Here is a 15679-nt window from a genome sequence, read left to right on the forward strand (position 1 = left end):
TTTTTTTGAGACAACGATACTAATCGGTAAACATAATCCGTTTATAAAACATAATATTTCTCAAAAAAAAAATATGCTGAGGAAAATTTTTTTTTTTTTGGAATCATTATTTCTTGAGCGGGAGTTATGTTATTTGTTATCCGAACGAAAAAATACCATATTTATCAACATTTCATTAAAAAAAATATCCAATTAAATTGAGTAAAAAAAAAATGTTTCTTTTTAAATCAAGTTACATGCTCGTCTACAACATCAATTTTGAAATAATAAAACAAAAACAATCGTATAATAAAAAGAAAAAATTTTTTTTACAGAAATAGATATGTTTGGGGAAAAAATATTGTTGTTAAATTTTAACAAAAACCTTTTGTGATATTTTTTGCATTTACAAATTTCATTTCATTTTTAAAGCAGATTTTTGTAAAAAGTATTCTAAAATACAGACACAATGTACAATATTATTCAAATAAAAACTTTTCATTAATTGTGGTAGACGGTGAAAGGTTTGTTATACTGATAATCCGATTGTTAATATAGAACTAAAAAATCTGGTTTGTTACAAATTTTTTGTTCGTCCAACAATTTGAAATTGTTCAGAAAACAAAAAAAATTGTTTTCACGACAAAAAAGATTTTTTAATTCTATATTAAAAATCCAGTTATTAGATTTAATAATTTCTTTCTCTCCCTGTATTTAGAAAATGTTAAATAAATCAAATAATTAAGTTTTAGTGATTTAATATCAAAAAACAAGAATTTAATAAAAGAATAATTTATTAGTTCTAAATACTTTTGGAATAATCACTAAATGAAACAAAACCCAAAAGGAAACTTTACACAAAAGCACTTAAATGCCAAAAAGTAATAAAAAAAACTACTCTATCGAGGTTACAAACACGAATAAAATCCATCAAAAGAAATTTACATTTTTCTTCTAGAAATATAACGTATATAACACATAACATACTGTTTCGTAATACCAAAATATATGCTTCTGTCAATAAAGCTTTCAAATCACTAAGTTCTTATATATGTTCGACCTACTTTTACCGCGCGAAAGCTAAAATATTTCAGAAAGATTTAAAATACTCCCTCGATTTTAAAGAAGTAAAAGAAGGAAACAGAGAAAAAATGGAAAAAAAAGAAACACTCCTTTTAATGAGTACTTTCCGAATAAACAAAAAAAAGTGTCCTTCCTCGATATGCTCTTCATCGAAAAGACAAAAGAATCGCATATCTTCCTAAGCACATATATGATTGCTTTTTGTCCTCTGTATGTGCAAAAAAAGAAAGGGGCAAAAAAAAGGGACATAAAAAATATTCAAATCTATGGTAGTCATCATGATTTTCATCTGTTCGTAGAAATGCTGCTGGTGGTGTTAACCTCAATAAAGCTGGGATTAATTTGCGCTTATTCAGCATATCCGCAGCTAGCGAACTTATCGGATAAATGAACGGGCCACTGAATGAACAGGCGTGTGAATGAAATCTTTGGTAGGTAAATGGAATGGATACAATGTAAAGAAAGGAGGGGAATGGAGAGAGAGAGAGAGAGTGAGAGAGAGATAAGAGGGTTGATGTTGAAGAGGTATAGCTTCAACAGAGGCTGCATATAATTGGCAGTAACGCTAGTTAGCCCTGGAGGCGACGAACGAACGAAAAACTACGCCTCTCGTTTCTCTTCTCTCACAAAACTTCTTCTGAATAACCCTCTCTCACTATATATACAATATATATCTATACATATTCGCTAATGGGCCTCAGGTCGATGTAACCTCATTGGTCGCGAGAGCAGCAACCTCCTTCAACTTCCGTAAATAAAAAAAAAAAAAAAAAAAAACTTCAAAGTACTTTTTGTACACTCTTGAAAATGAAAGTGCAATTTACATTGATTATGTTCAGAATTGTTGTCAGAACGGTGTGTATATATATAAATGAAAAAGGCAAGAGCCTTTTTCTTTAAAAGCTATACTGCTTCTTTTATTTCATTAAAGCGCTAAAGGGAACACCAAATCGTCGAGCATTGATCTTCATTCTCCCGCGGCTCGCTCCTATAGACAATCAATTCGATTACTTGTTGCAGCTGAGAAAGTTAAATTGTCTTAAACAAAACAAATCTTTTAGATTTGTACAATTCCATTCTAATAGCATCAAAAACAAAAATTTTTATTTGATTTGTGAGGGAAAAAAATAACAAAAATCTGCTGTACAGTTTATGATACTTATTAATCTGTACAGATTTTGGATTTAGGGTACTTAATAATCTATAAAGATTTTAGATTGTTGTCTATTTGTTAAAATTAAACCTATAACACAAAGCGGAAGAAAATTAGAAGAAATTAATTAGTATGTTTTGAATAAAATATAACAGAATGTTACACAACAAACCAAAATCTGTTGGTTTACAAAAGGATTACAAACATTTACATAGTGATTATAGCAAAAGCATCAAACTGAAAATCGCAAGAGGATTAATTTTTGTACATCTGTAAAGGATTTTCAGTTGTACTTGCCATGCAGTAATCCAAAAGGATTTAAAACTACAAAACTATTTTTTTTTATTAAATTCTTGTTCTGATTCCGAATCACTAAAACTTCGTATCCGGATTTTTAATATAACAAATCCGGCTTGTCATAAAAACAAATTTTTTGTTTTCTCTGTTATTACAACAAATTCGAATTGTAAGACGTACAAACCAGGTTTGTTGGACTTACAAAAAGTGTATTGCAACAAATCAGATTTGTTAGACGAGCAAAAAATTTGCTTCTTCTATATTAAGAAAAATCATTTTTCTCCGTGTACAAATTAGAATTGCCTTTTCTACTTTTTAAATAAACAACGTGTAATTCGAATATATTATGCAAACAACTTGCAGACATTTGAATTGATTACAAAAGGTGCGGAAAGTGACATTTGTCCAAGGAAAGTAAAATTATTATCGTCTCTCGACATAATAATATAAAAAAAAAAGGAACACCACATAAGTGAACAATCAATTTTTCTCCAGCGTTCCTTTTCCTTTTTAACGAGTGTAGAAAACATTTATCCCCTTGTTAGATCTTGCCGCGCGCACATACAATCGAGATAAAAGTGCAAAACCACTAGTGGAAAGTAATAGCACGAAAACGCAACGTAACAAAATTAATCAGATGGCGATTCATCAAGAAATAAAAAATAAAGAGAAATAAAGAAAGAAAAACAGAAATTGTATAGTGGAGAGAAAAATTTTTCTCTTGGGCTATAGAGAAAAATAATATATAAAAGTTTCACGTATGGTATATAGGCTTTACAATGGAGCAAATACCCCACGATATCTCGTGCAAAGCCTGCTCAATATCCTCGCTCATGTTGGAATTTGAAACCGCTTTCCGAGAGAGCGCGATCCCATCGTTTATAAATCAAATCTCGACACTTGGGTTGTATGTGTATGTATGTATCAATGCTAGAAAATGTGAAGTATCGAGAAATGCACCTGCCTCCATCGGCTCTAGTAATAAGGCAATTACTCTAGGAGAAATTTTGTCTGTTTCTATATATATCTCAACTGCAGCAAATAGCCTCTATCTACTTTTTTTTCCTCTTTCTCTCTCTCGCCTCCATGAAACTCTATCCTACCCTCCCAAACCCCTTTTACCTCTCTACTGTAGATAGACCGAGAAAGAAATCGGCATCCGGATCAATGATGGTGCATACATGAACCCGGATAAATGAATTATCGAAATACCGGAACGCTTTCTCTCTCTCTCGAGCGGTTATACCGTTACCATATTTGCTCGGAAAACCGTTCCTCCTCCCCCTTCCTCTTGACCCCGCTTATGGCGGAATCCACGAAATTTCCAACCAACCCTCTCTTTCTCTCTCTCTCTCTCATACCCCAAAAAAGCGTCCGACCTTGTGCGCACACCATATCGCGGCGAACGGACTGGGATGTGGCGAAAGAGTAGAGAGAGAAAGGGGGGAAGAGGGTTTGCTTGTAGCTTCCAGTGCACGGAACCTAAGCGGTAAGTATTATAGTAAAAGTGACTCACCGTTTGCGAGGGGTAGTCCGGCTAACAGCACAGCTACCGACGCCGTCCATAGAATGGTGAACCACCACCCTTTCCGACACGCCACTCCCTGCATTCTGAAACACAAACATTCGCGAATTTTTCACAACCTATACACATTTTCACTTTTATCTTTTTTTTTTTTTTTTTTTTTTTGCACGTGCAAATAAATATCGTCGTACGTGAAAGGGGGTTAGTAAAAAAGGGTTTCGGGGAATTTATACAAAATACATAAAACAAAAAGAAAAGTTACTATTAAATTATAATTAGAAATGTAATTCAGTATTTCTTTGTTTCAGAATTTTTTCTTGAAATTTAATTTTTTTTTTAAATAAAAGAAAGATTGTATATTCACATACATTATGGCAATGTTTACTATAGTAAATATTACTATACAGAATAGAAAATTTTATCCTACAGTAGGAATAACATATATTACAATACATTATTGTAATCTCTACCATACTTTTGTAATATTTGGATTTTTATCGGTACTCTTGGTAGGCAAGTAATTATGAACGAGTACATTTTATCCTACAGTGGGTATAATATATATTACAAAACAGTATGGGAATATTTACCATTCTGCTATGATATTTTGGTTACAATAATAATCTTTACCAAAGTAAATTTTACTATACAGCAAAGCAAATTTTATCCTACAGTAGGAATAATATATATTACAATACATTCTTGTAATCTTTACCATACTTTTGTAATATTTGGATTTTTCGGTACTTTTAGTAGGCAAATAATTAAAAACGAGTATATTTTATCTTACTAGGTATAGTACATATTACAATACAGTATGGGAATATTTACCATTATGCAATGATATTTTTTTGTTTTTATCGGTACATTTTCTAATGAAATAATTAAGTACCGCTATTTACTTAATAAGTATACCAAAAAATTTTAATTTATTATTTACGTTTGTAAATTATTTTAAAATTAAATTATTAAATCTATCTTCTTTTTGAAATTAAAAAATTATAATTTATTTTCTCTCGACATATTCATTTTGTGAGTATACCTATACACTTTTAACGATGGTTTTTACCTTTAATCAGACTTTGTTTGTCCTTATACTGCTATTATTAATATGTAAATTGGGATTTCGATATTAAATTTCAATTAGTTATAGTGACAAGGGAGGGATTACTTTTTTTTAACATGATGATGAACTCTATTTTTGGTATGAAGACACGTTCCTAACTACATTACAAGAATGTTTATTTTAAATTTTCAATTATTAATTTTTTCTTCAAGTTGTAAAAAATAAAATTTACATCTTTTTGATTAAAAAAAGAAGTGTCATTTTTTTCCCAATTTATTTTTATAGAAAATATATGGAATGAAAAATGAAAGTAGAATGCGAAAATAAAGAGGGAAAAATATCCACTTCTTTAATGTAGATGTTATTTTAAATAATGAAAAGAAAAAATTTTTTCGCCTCAAAGGATTTACTCAATATATCAAATTAAAAGGGGAAAACCCCTAAGAGAATAGTAACGAGAAAAATACGTACGGTATATTAAATTTGTGCAATTACAAAACGTTATAATAGAAAATTGGGAAAATCTACACACACACACATTTATATTTATATATTGTGAATTTATATTGGCATTTTTGTAATTTATCATCCCTTTATATAAGCATTCACTAAAGGGCAATGTCTTGTGTGTGTATGTATATATATAAGTAATGTTTTTGAAGAAAATGTGTGCAAATATACGTATATGTGTGTTTGTACGAGAGAGCACATCGCTATAAATCCTGACTAGAAATACTTCATGTACACGTGCAAGGACTATACACAAAAGTGGAGATAACAATGGAAAGGGGCAGTGGTTTTTGGGGTGAAAGAGAACCCTTCTTCCTTGTAGGGTTCAACGATTGTTAATCAATTGCCCGCGCCGATAATTAACAGGCGTTTTCAATCGACCATGAAAGCAGATGATACGCACTTCAGCGCTTTTACAAATTTATATACATGTATCCATAGAACATTTCAATATAAAATGTGTCTATATATACAAATGTACCACTCCGAAACAACGTTAAATTTTATTTATTTAAATGTTATATATCAATTTCACTTTATAATTGACAAAACACTATAAAAAAGTTAATTAACTTAAAAAAATTTTAACCATTTTATTATTCAGTTGGTTTTAAATAATAATTATTCAATGATTTAATAATAATAATAATAATAATAAATATTATTAACTTAATGGGCATTTGCCCGTATGTTTGAATAAATAAACTTATTTTTTTTTTAATAATAATATTTTTTTCCAACTTCATAATATAAAAATAATAATTTTAAATAAATGAATTTCCTTTCTCGTTGAAATGGCATTTACTACAAGTTGACTTAATTGAGCGCAAAAATAAAAGAAAGAAAGGCTTTTCATGAAAACTTTGTGAAGCTCAGTAAGGAATTAATGTTGCTTTACACGAAAGAAGCACACAGGGAATTAAAATGTTTTAACAAATTAAATGAATGACTGCAATGAACAAAGGGCACTAAAATTTTACAAAGTAAAAAATAAGGGTCTTGAAACATAATAAATAGAGCAATTGTCTACATAGATAGATATATATGTATCACGTATTATAAAATAAAAGAGAAAATAAATTCCCATTAAGGAAATACAATAAACATTTTTTTTTATATTACTGGGAAAATTAATTTTTTTTTCAAATATTAAAAAATGAAAAAAAAATCCATTTTCTTTCATGTTTTTTAAATATTAATATTTTTTTATGCAAGTAATAATGAACCATAAAAAAAAGGTGATATCATCTAATAAATATTTTAACGTTTTTAATAATATTTTAATAAACAGTAATTAATTGACTTCTCATTTCACATCGAGATTTTTTCTAATATAAGAGTTAATCAACACTTTGACGGAAAATATGAGACCTCGTAAAATTCTCATTAAATGTGTATATGTTGACCTTTTTTCTTTTTACTGACAACTTCTTAAAAGACTTCTTTTTTTTATATTAAAACTTAAAAAGAAACAGTTTATAAAATTTTTCCCGACGAAAATTGTATTTTGAAACAATTTTTACAAATAATTTCTAAATTAAAAATATTTTCGTTTTTTTAAAAATAGATTTAAAGCTTGATAGAAAAATATACCTGATTCGTATTTCTAAATTTCGAGATGGTCGCAGTCGTTAAGGCATCGAAAACTGCGAGGCAACTTATGCGTCGTGTGTTCGAATCCTGACACAATTGGACATTTTTTTTCACAACGAAAAAATGCAATAGAAAATCAAAACAAATACTAATGATTTAGTATAAAACTAAAAATTATTTAATATGAAAAACTTTTTGTTAAAACTTAAAAAAAAGTTTTTTCTCTCATACCTTAAAGTGCAAGACTTACATTTTACAATTAATTAACGTAAAGTGGAAATTATACTGAAAGTTATAATGAAATTTAACATGAACGTTCATATATAGCGATACAGTCACTAGTCGATTTTGTAAATTGGAATGAAGGAACGCGCGTTAACGAATGCATATAACCTTTACCTCGAGTCGCACTAAGCGAATTATTGATTTATCTCCGATTAGAACCAAGTTCAGACCTGCCGCGTAGTACCAAGTAGACTCGTTACCCTTCCCTATTCGAATACGGAGATTACCCTGGATGATGACTAATTAAACGATACCTAGCAGTTAAAACATCTGCGCTACCTGCTACTACTATATTCGGCATATATACATACATATACATATATACAGCATGTATTTCTACGCGAAAGCTTTGCAACGAAGACGACGACGACGATGGAACTTATTGCACTATGCACCAAGTACCAACCTAAGTACGCGCCTACGATAATATTATCCTAGGTCCAATTATTTGCTCTAGCATTTAGAGGACAATGAGATTATCTCGCGGTGAACGTTTGCGGATGTCGGGAGAGAACCTCTCTCTCAGTTTCTCTCTCTCTCTCTCTTCTTGTGCATGCAACGGGGGTATTTTCTCATTAACGGGGAAACAAATTCATATCAACTTCCTTCTTGGTTTGAGGTTTCCATCCAGACTTAATGCTTTCATCATTTCACTTTACAATCAACCCTTATATTACACGCCCATTCTCTAATGTACCCTTTAGACGAAAAAAATATTCCATCTCTCAATAATAAAAAAAAAAATATTTTATTTTAAAAATGAAACGTCTGATTATTAATACAAAAAACAATTTTAAAAACAAATATTTTTCTATTATAATTCCCTAAATTAGTTTTTAAGAAAAATGAAAAGAAAACCCAAGAAAACATCTTATTTTCATTATTTGAAAAAGTAATTACATTAACGCCATGTACATGACTGTATATATATATACGCGCGGTTCGCGTTAATTTTCTCGCAAGAAATTAATATTTATCAATTCATTATTTTTAACTATCCGCAAATATAAGTGGATTTTCCAAGCTCGATATTATGTTGGACGCTTTGGGTATATACCCTTAAACCATTATATTATGTAATGGAGTATAATCTCCCTTTAACCCCCCCTCACCCCCTTTACCCTCAACCCCATCTTTAGATCTTTAGCGACAAATCGATTTTACAATATAATGAATATTAATTAAAAAATTAATAAGAGTCAGTAAAAGGTGGTTCTTTTTTAGCTTTGCTATACTTTTTGAAAAAATAATATAATTAAAAATTGTATTTTTAGTTTGAATTCTATCTCTGATTTGAAAATACTATTGGATAAAATTATTTTCGATTAGGCTACAAGTGAATTAAACTACAGTGGGATTAAACTACTATTGGGTTAAACTACTAATGAATTAAAATACTTTTGGATTGAACTACTTTTGGGTAAAACTACGATTAGATTAAACTACCATTTTGTTGAAGCTACAAAAATTTAAACTACCATTTTCTTAAACCTACAAAAAACGTAAACTACAATTTAAATAAAAAATTGACAATAAAATTCACCTGTACTGAGGTTTTTTTTTAACTACTAATGATTCAAATTTGAAAATTTAATCTCAACTTAAATTCAGATTTGACTTAATGTGATCAGTAAACTCAACTCTAAAACAGTGAAAATTTCACTGCTTTTCAGTGACAATAACTTCTTATACGATTGCAAACAATGAAAATTTCATTGTGAGTAAAACTTTATTGTCAATAACACCATATATTGAATATTCCAAACGTTTCTTTAAGCGTTTGATCAGTATAAAAAAATTGACTGAAATTTTAGATATTTTTGCGACTGATTTCCCAAACCTTTTCTCGAATTTAATATAAGTTTTCATTTATTTTAAAAAAATCTATGCAATTTTATAATTTAAAATAGTTTTATTTTTAATATTTCACTACCATTTTATTTTTCATTTTAGTTTTTGTTCGTTCTATAAAAAAAACAATTGAAAATAAAAGACTATTAACAATATCAACTGTCAAAAATTCATATGGATAGTAATTTTTGATAGCTGATAAAAATAATAATTAACTTTTGTTCCTTTAGGCAAATTTTTTTCCTATACAAAAAAAATAAAATTATACAAATAAAATTTTTTTCTACCAGTGAAAAATAAGAGCAAATATGTATATAAATTGTAAAAAAGGAGAAAAACGAAAACTAACGGTTTACGTGATTACTGTTTTTAATTTGTACATACATTTAATCCAGCGTGTAACCATTTCTACCTTCTAGAATTACGATCAAATGTGAACATTCATAAATTATGCCTTTACTCTCTAACACAAATGGGACTGATTTGCATTAAATGCTTTGGTTTGCTGGTAGCAAAACACATAAACAGAAGAATTATGACCTTGTAATGTGGAATTCCTGAGGTGTGCGAATACTTAATGCAAATTCAAAATACATATACATATAGAATATAGTTTGTGTAATTATCCGATTTTACTATATAGAAATTCCCTCCCCCTCCATACCGAAAGAAACTTTACATATATACAATTTGAAATGATAATTTTAATCGAGGGAAAACTTGATAGCAAAAAAGGATTTTGTTTGTCCCCATAGAGTACCTCTAATCTAGTGATCTCTAGTTGTCTCTAGTTATCTCTAGTAGTCTCTACTAGTCTCTAGGAATACTGAAAGGAAAACGATAATGTAAAACTGGCATAATATCCCTTTAATAAAAAAGTGATCACGTACCTCTTTATACAAGAAAAAGAATAATTCATCATACCTCTTTCTCACACACAATTTTCAAGGGCTTTCATCAAAATCAATCATTGGAAGATTAAGGGGTCAAGCGGTGAAAAAAAAAGTTCCAAGTGCCTTTGGCTACACTCATAGAGGCGCGTGTTGGGTTTTCTAAGTCGAAAAGTGGTAAACCTTTTATAACACAACGTGATTTTTCCCCTTTATAAACGATTTTAGTCACGTAATTTTTTTTTTTTTTTTGAAAAACAGGGATTTCTCATTAAATCTTTTTTTTTTGGTATATATGTAGAAGGCAAAATACGATAAAAATGAAGAGACATAAATCCCTTTTAAGTATATGTGTGTTTACGTATATACATATAATAAACAAAAAGCATATATATATATATAGGGCGGGGGTGAACATTCATGACGAAGTACACCCAAAATCTGTCCATACCAGTAATAAAGCGAAATTCCATGCCTTGTTGACTTAGGACGTAAATAGAAAGCTTAATATCTCTCATTGTGGTCGTACACCCCAATGTGACTTGCCCTAAGGCCCCTAGACAATAATATCAACAGACTGACAACAACTCTCCGTTTTGGGCAATCATCAAAATACGAACTTTAACTATTGATATATATATATATTGCTTCAAAGACTAGTTATTCTCTATTGAACTTTATTTCGAAATATTGGCAAAATATTCCTTGGTGCAATAAAGCTCTTAGAAATGAACAGGTGAAATTTTCGAGCAGGTGAAATCTGTTAGGGAATTCGCCCCTTAAATTGATGTATAATCAAAATTTGAAAACTTTTATTGTATACAATTAAATGAATTTGAAGTTTTAATTCCTCGATAAATAACTGAATAAAAAACAAAAAAAATTCACTGGAAAAAAAATTATTTGGTTTTAATAATCGGTTACTATTATCAAATAAATATTTACTTGAACCAAATAATTTTTGTTCGAATTAAATATTTCAACTATTAATATTAAGTATTTGAACCAATAATTTCTGTACTTGAAACAAATACCATCTCAATAATTATTTGATACAAATAAATATTTGATAATAGTCGATCATTTGTATCAAATAAATTTTTTTCCAGTGTTCGGTTCGGTAGCCCCGGTCGTTAAAGCGTTCAGGTTAGGTCTCGCAGGTCATAGGTCTGAGGTTCGATTCTCGCAGGGTTAAATTTTTCATTTAACTCTTTAGTTTAATTTAAAACTTACAGGATATTTCTTATGAAAAGTTAATATTAATATTTGAAAAAACCAATAAATATTTAGTAAATAAATACAAAATAATAAAAAAGAAATAAATATAAAAAGATTTATTTAAAAATGGGAAGATAATATTAAATTTGTCGGCATATTGGAATATTCTTTAGATGGCGCGAAAGTGAACATTTTCAAGCGATTATAATCTTATCCGAAGGGTGACGAGATGGAGGAATAAAAAGAAGGGAGAGAGGTGGGAGTGAGAATTCGTATTCCAACGGAAGCGGCAAATTTGATTCGAAAAACGACGCGAGCTTTTCGAGAGCAGATTTTCCGCCTTTGATGATAAGAAAGATACACACACCGTACGTGACAAAGTGAACACCCCGTATATATGATGTCATTGTATGCTCGCACGATTCACCCTCAGGCCCTTCAATTTCGTCTCGGGGAAAATAGCCGGTGGTTGCCAAAATATCGTTCGATCTTACCGCATCACGTGACTGAAAGCGACAAAAGAGCGATACTCGAGGGGGTGACTTAAGCGTTGATAAAGAACGATACTTCCCGTTTATATATATAAGTGTATGTGTGTGTGTGTGATATTGCAGATGTTGGATCTCTCGATAAAGACACATACATACACATACGACCGCGAAATTGCTCTGCCAGTCAACTTTTAGCATCAATATTGTACACTTTCTTCATTTTTATCTAATCAGAAATGTGCATTTTATCTTTAAAACGCACTATATTATACACATGAAAAAAAATCAACTTTTATTCATAAACAGTTATATACCTTGTCTGTATTATAATCATTTTTGAATTTTTTTTTCGAGAGAAAAGGGAGGGGAGCGAAAAAAAGTATCAACTGGTGTTGATAAAAAAAATACAGTGGGGAATCTATAATGTCACTCTCGACGCTGAAAGAAGGCAGATAACGGATTTTATTAAAATACCTCGAAATGTATATACATATATAAAGTACCAGGAATTTTTCATTGAAATTTATTTTCTTAAAGAAAATACAAATACTTTTTACAAAAAAATTTTTTAATTAAATTATATACTCTAAATTTAAGTTAAAAATTAAAGAAAAAAAATCTTTTCGTCATTGTAAATTACTGTCAAAAAAAGACTATTTTCTAAAAAATTACATCTAACAAAAAATAGTTTTGTAAACGAAATATTAAGCTCATTCTCAATTTAAAATCGCAATTGTTTGTGTAACCTGATTGACGTCGTCGTTGTCGTCGTCGCGCTTGACTCATGGCAATAAATGAATATCAAATAAAATCAAGTCTCATTGTGTTTCAGATTATTGGCTTCTCTGTCTCTTTATCAGACAAGTTTTTTCTTATCAAGAGAAAGAGAAGTTGTATCAACAGTTCGAGGCAATTGAGTTCACGTGAACGGGGGCGGAGGGAAAAACGAGTCGAAATAGTATAGTGATAGTGGTTTTGTAGTATGCGTGCAATATTCGCAGCTAAGCGGAAAAAATGTTCTGTCTGGCCACTTTACTTGATTGGAGTGAAACTCAGCAGGATAATCAAACGTTTATTCGTTAGTGGGCGAATACTCTATATTACAGTGGTCGCACATTCAAAAAGGGAGTCCTTTATTCTTTTTCTTGTTTTTTTTCTTCTATTCCAAAAAAGGGGTCATTTTCTCAGTGGGAGGCTTAATTAATTTACTTTTTCGAATATCAATCTTTTTTCATGTACGTAAACAACTTTCATTGATGGTTGGTTGGGGGAGTGAAATAACTGATAGGAAAGCAAGTTTGAATGCGCTATATTTATCTGTTGATCAACTCTCACTCTAAATGCAATAGTTATCTTCGCTTTTTTTTTCTTTTTTTGCTCGCAATGGTAAAGATCGTATCGCGTACTCGACGTGTCATTTATTTTTAAACATCGCTGATGCAACTTTTTCAAACGGAAATAAAAAAAAAAAAGTGTCGCGCTTTGTTCAGACTTCGCTTTTATTACACCTATATGTCTGTATTATACAGCAAGAATTGTTTCATGTGGATTATATTCTCTCGTGAAACGCGACAAATCCAAATATTTTTTGGACTCGGCTTTATTTTTCCCCGGGACAATCGTTTTTTATACTCATTTTTTCACATAATATATTACAATATATTTTTTTTATATATTTCATTAGAATTTTACAAATTTTTAAAATTGAAAATTATTCATTATCTAATATGAAACATTTGCTTATAGCCACTAAATCCAATACGACACACTAATCAAATTCAACGAATTTTGAGTAATGTGAAGTTGTCTGTTAACTCATTTTGATGCAGATCTCATAAGATACAGCAAAAATGAGTTCGGTTTTTTTTCTGTGTAATTGTAAAAAATTGTGATTTAAAAATAAAGTACGGAAAATAATTGATTTAATTTCTTTAGAGAAACTATTATATTTTTATTATATTATTTTTTAACATAATTATATAATAGTAAAATATTATATTATCAAAGAGAAAATCTGGTTTTAAAAAAACATTCTTTAGAAAATACGAATTGGAGATGAAAAATTTGAAAAGATTTAAAAAAAAGGATGTGGAAAGTAATTTTTTTTCTCCCTTTTCTGAGGCTGAACGTATACACAGTATAAATATCACAATCTCTCATTAAATGAACTCATTGCTGTTTGTGCACATGCTTCATGTGGAGTAATAGAGAATTTTCCATCTCATGTTTCCCATAATGATTTAATTTATTTTAAATAAAAATATTGTTGCGCAAATCTCTCGAGACTGTGCAATATTCGTGCATTTTCTATTTTTTTCCCTTAATTGAGATTTATGTCGGTATATCTATAAACTGAAAAAAAATTATTTGATTTAAATAATCTGTTACTTATTTATTTGTATTAAATAATTAAATTGTTTGAGTCAATTAAAATGTTATGTTTCAAATACAAAAAATTATTGATTCAAATAAAATTTATATTTAATTCAAATGAAAATTATTTGGTTTAAAAACAGTTTTTTATAATCAAATAAATTTTTTTCAGTGTATATTTATATATAGGCAGACCTCAATTAAATATATGTATATATTTATTGATAATAATCGTTGTCAAATCTTGAATGAGATATATATGTTTGGAAAAAAAGAAAAAAGACTGGTTTTTTTTACAGCGGAAGATTGCAACACGCGATCAGAATTATCTCGATGCACTGAATCATCTAACATCATCGCAAGAGTCTGTGGCTCGTAATCTACATTTGCATTTACGAAAGGGGGAAGAAAGAGAGAGAGAGAGAGATGATCGTTTCTCGTGACAAAAACAACATCGCAGAAACCGGTAGGCACGGCTGATGTATATCAAAAACCATCTCACACCAGGAGCAACAGCAGCACAACACCAGGACCTTCGGAATCCGGTTGTTGGTCTCGCATGTGTGTATATGCATGCGGCTTCACATTATAACGATTTCACTCTCTTGACTGTGAAATTAAAGCTGCTATTAAAACGTTCGGCTATCCTTCATCCTTTTTAATTTCCATGAAAAATAATTCAGCTTCCAACACATATATATATAAAATCGGCTGCTCTCTCTCTCTTTCTGCGCGCAAATTATACCCATCGTTTGTTAATTTCCGTTCGCTGCAAAAAAAAAAAAATAATCACTACAACCATAATTGGCTTGTTGCAACCAAAAAAAAACATGTTTCTTTTTTTTGGCAAATACCAGAATGATCGCTAAAAAAATTATTGTATCGAATAACAATATATTGAAAAAAAAATTACCTTCCGAATTTTAAATATCTCGTGAGGAATTTTTAATTTATATTTGCCTCGTTTGATATAAGGATTCTTTTAAGGAAAATACAAAGGGCAGAACAACTTTTTGAAAGCTGCTGATCCGATTGAAGAGAGAAAGAGAAGGGGGAGAGAAAAAGAGAGAGAGAGAAAGAGAGGAAGTGCTTTAATTAAATTACATTTGCTATTGCAATTTCCTTCAGTTTCATTTCAACCGACAATTTATTCACGTGAACTCTCTAATCTTTTATACATAGGGTGAGAGAGGAGGGTTGGTATTTTAGTCGAAAATCGTTCACCCTACTTAACAAAATTGGTGGATGTTAATAGTTCTACAATAGAAAACTTTTTCACATATTACAAGTTTTTAAAAAGAAACTTATGCCATTTAGAAAAATATATAAAAAGTTTGTACGCAATGAAATTGCTTGCTTTTTTTT

At 29.8% G+C, this 15679-nt stretch overlaps 1 protein-coding gene across 2 annotated transcripts in view; it reads right to left on the minus strand.

The window, feature by feature from the left end:
* The window catches only part of LOC127288445 (uncharacterized), a 285559-nt gene that overhangs the window by 248131 nt on the left and 21749 nt on the right, over positions 1 to 15679 (minus strand). For both annotated transcript variants that reach the window (XM_051315905.1, XM_051315896.1), the window contains one exon: positions 4029 to 4123. In XM_051315905.1, coding sequence (XP_051171862.1) covers positions 4029 to 4122 — 94 coding nt within the window. In that variant the 5' untranslated portion in view covers position 4123. The remainder of the gene's footprint in view (positions 1 to 4028; positions 4124 to 15679) is intronic.

Source organism: Leptopilina boulardi, unplaced genomic scaffold (assembly GCF_019393585.1).
Source record: "Leptopilina boulardi isolate dan_hultmark-lab unplaced genomic scaffold, ZJU_Lbou_2.1 LbouV2_123, whole genome shotgun sequence".
NCBI lineage: Eukaryota > Metazoa > Arthropoda > Insecta > Hymenoptera > Figitidae > Leptopilina > Leptopilina boulardi.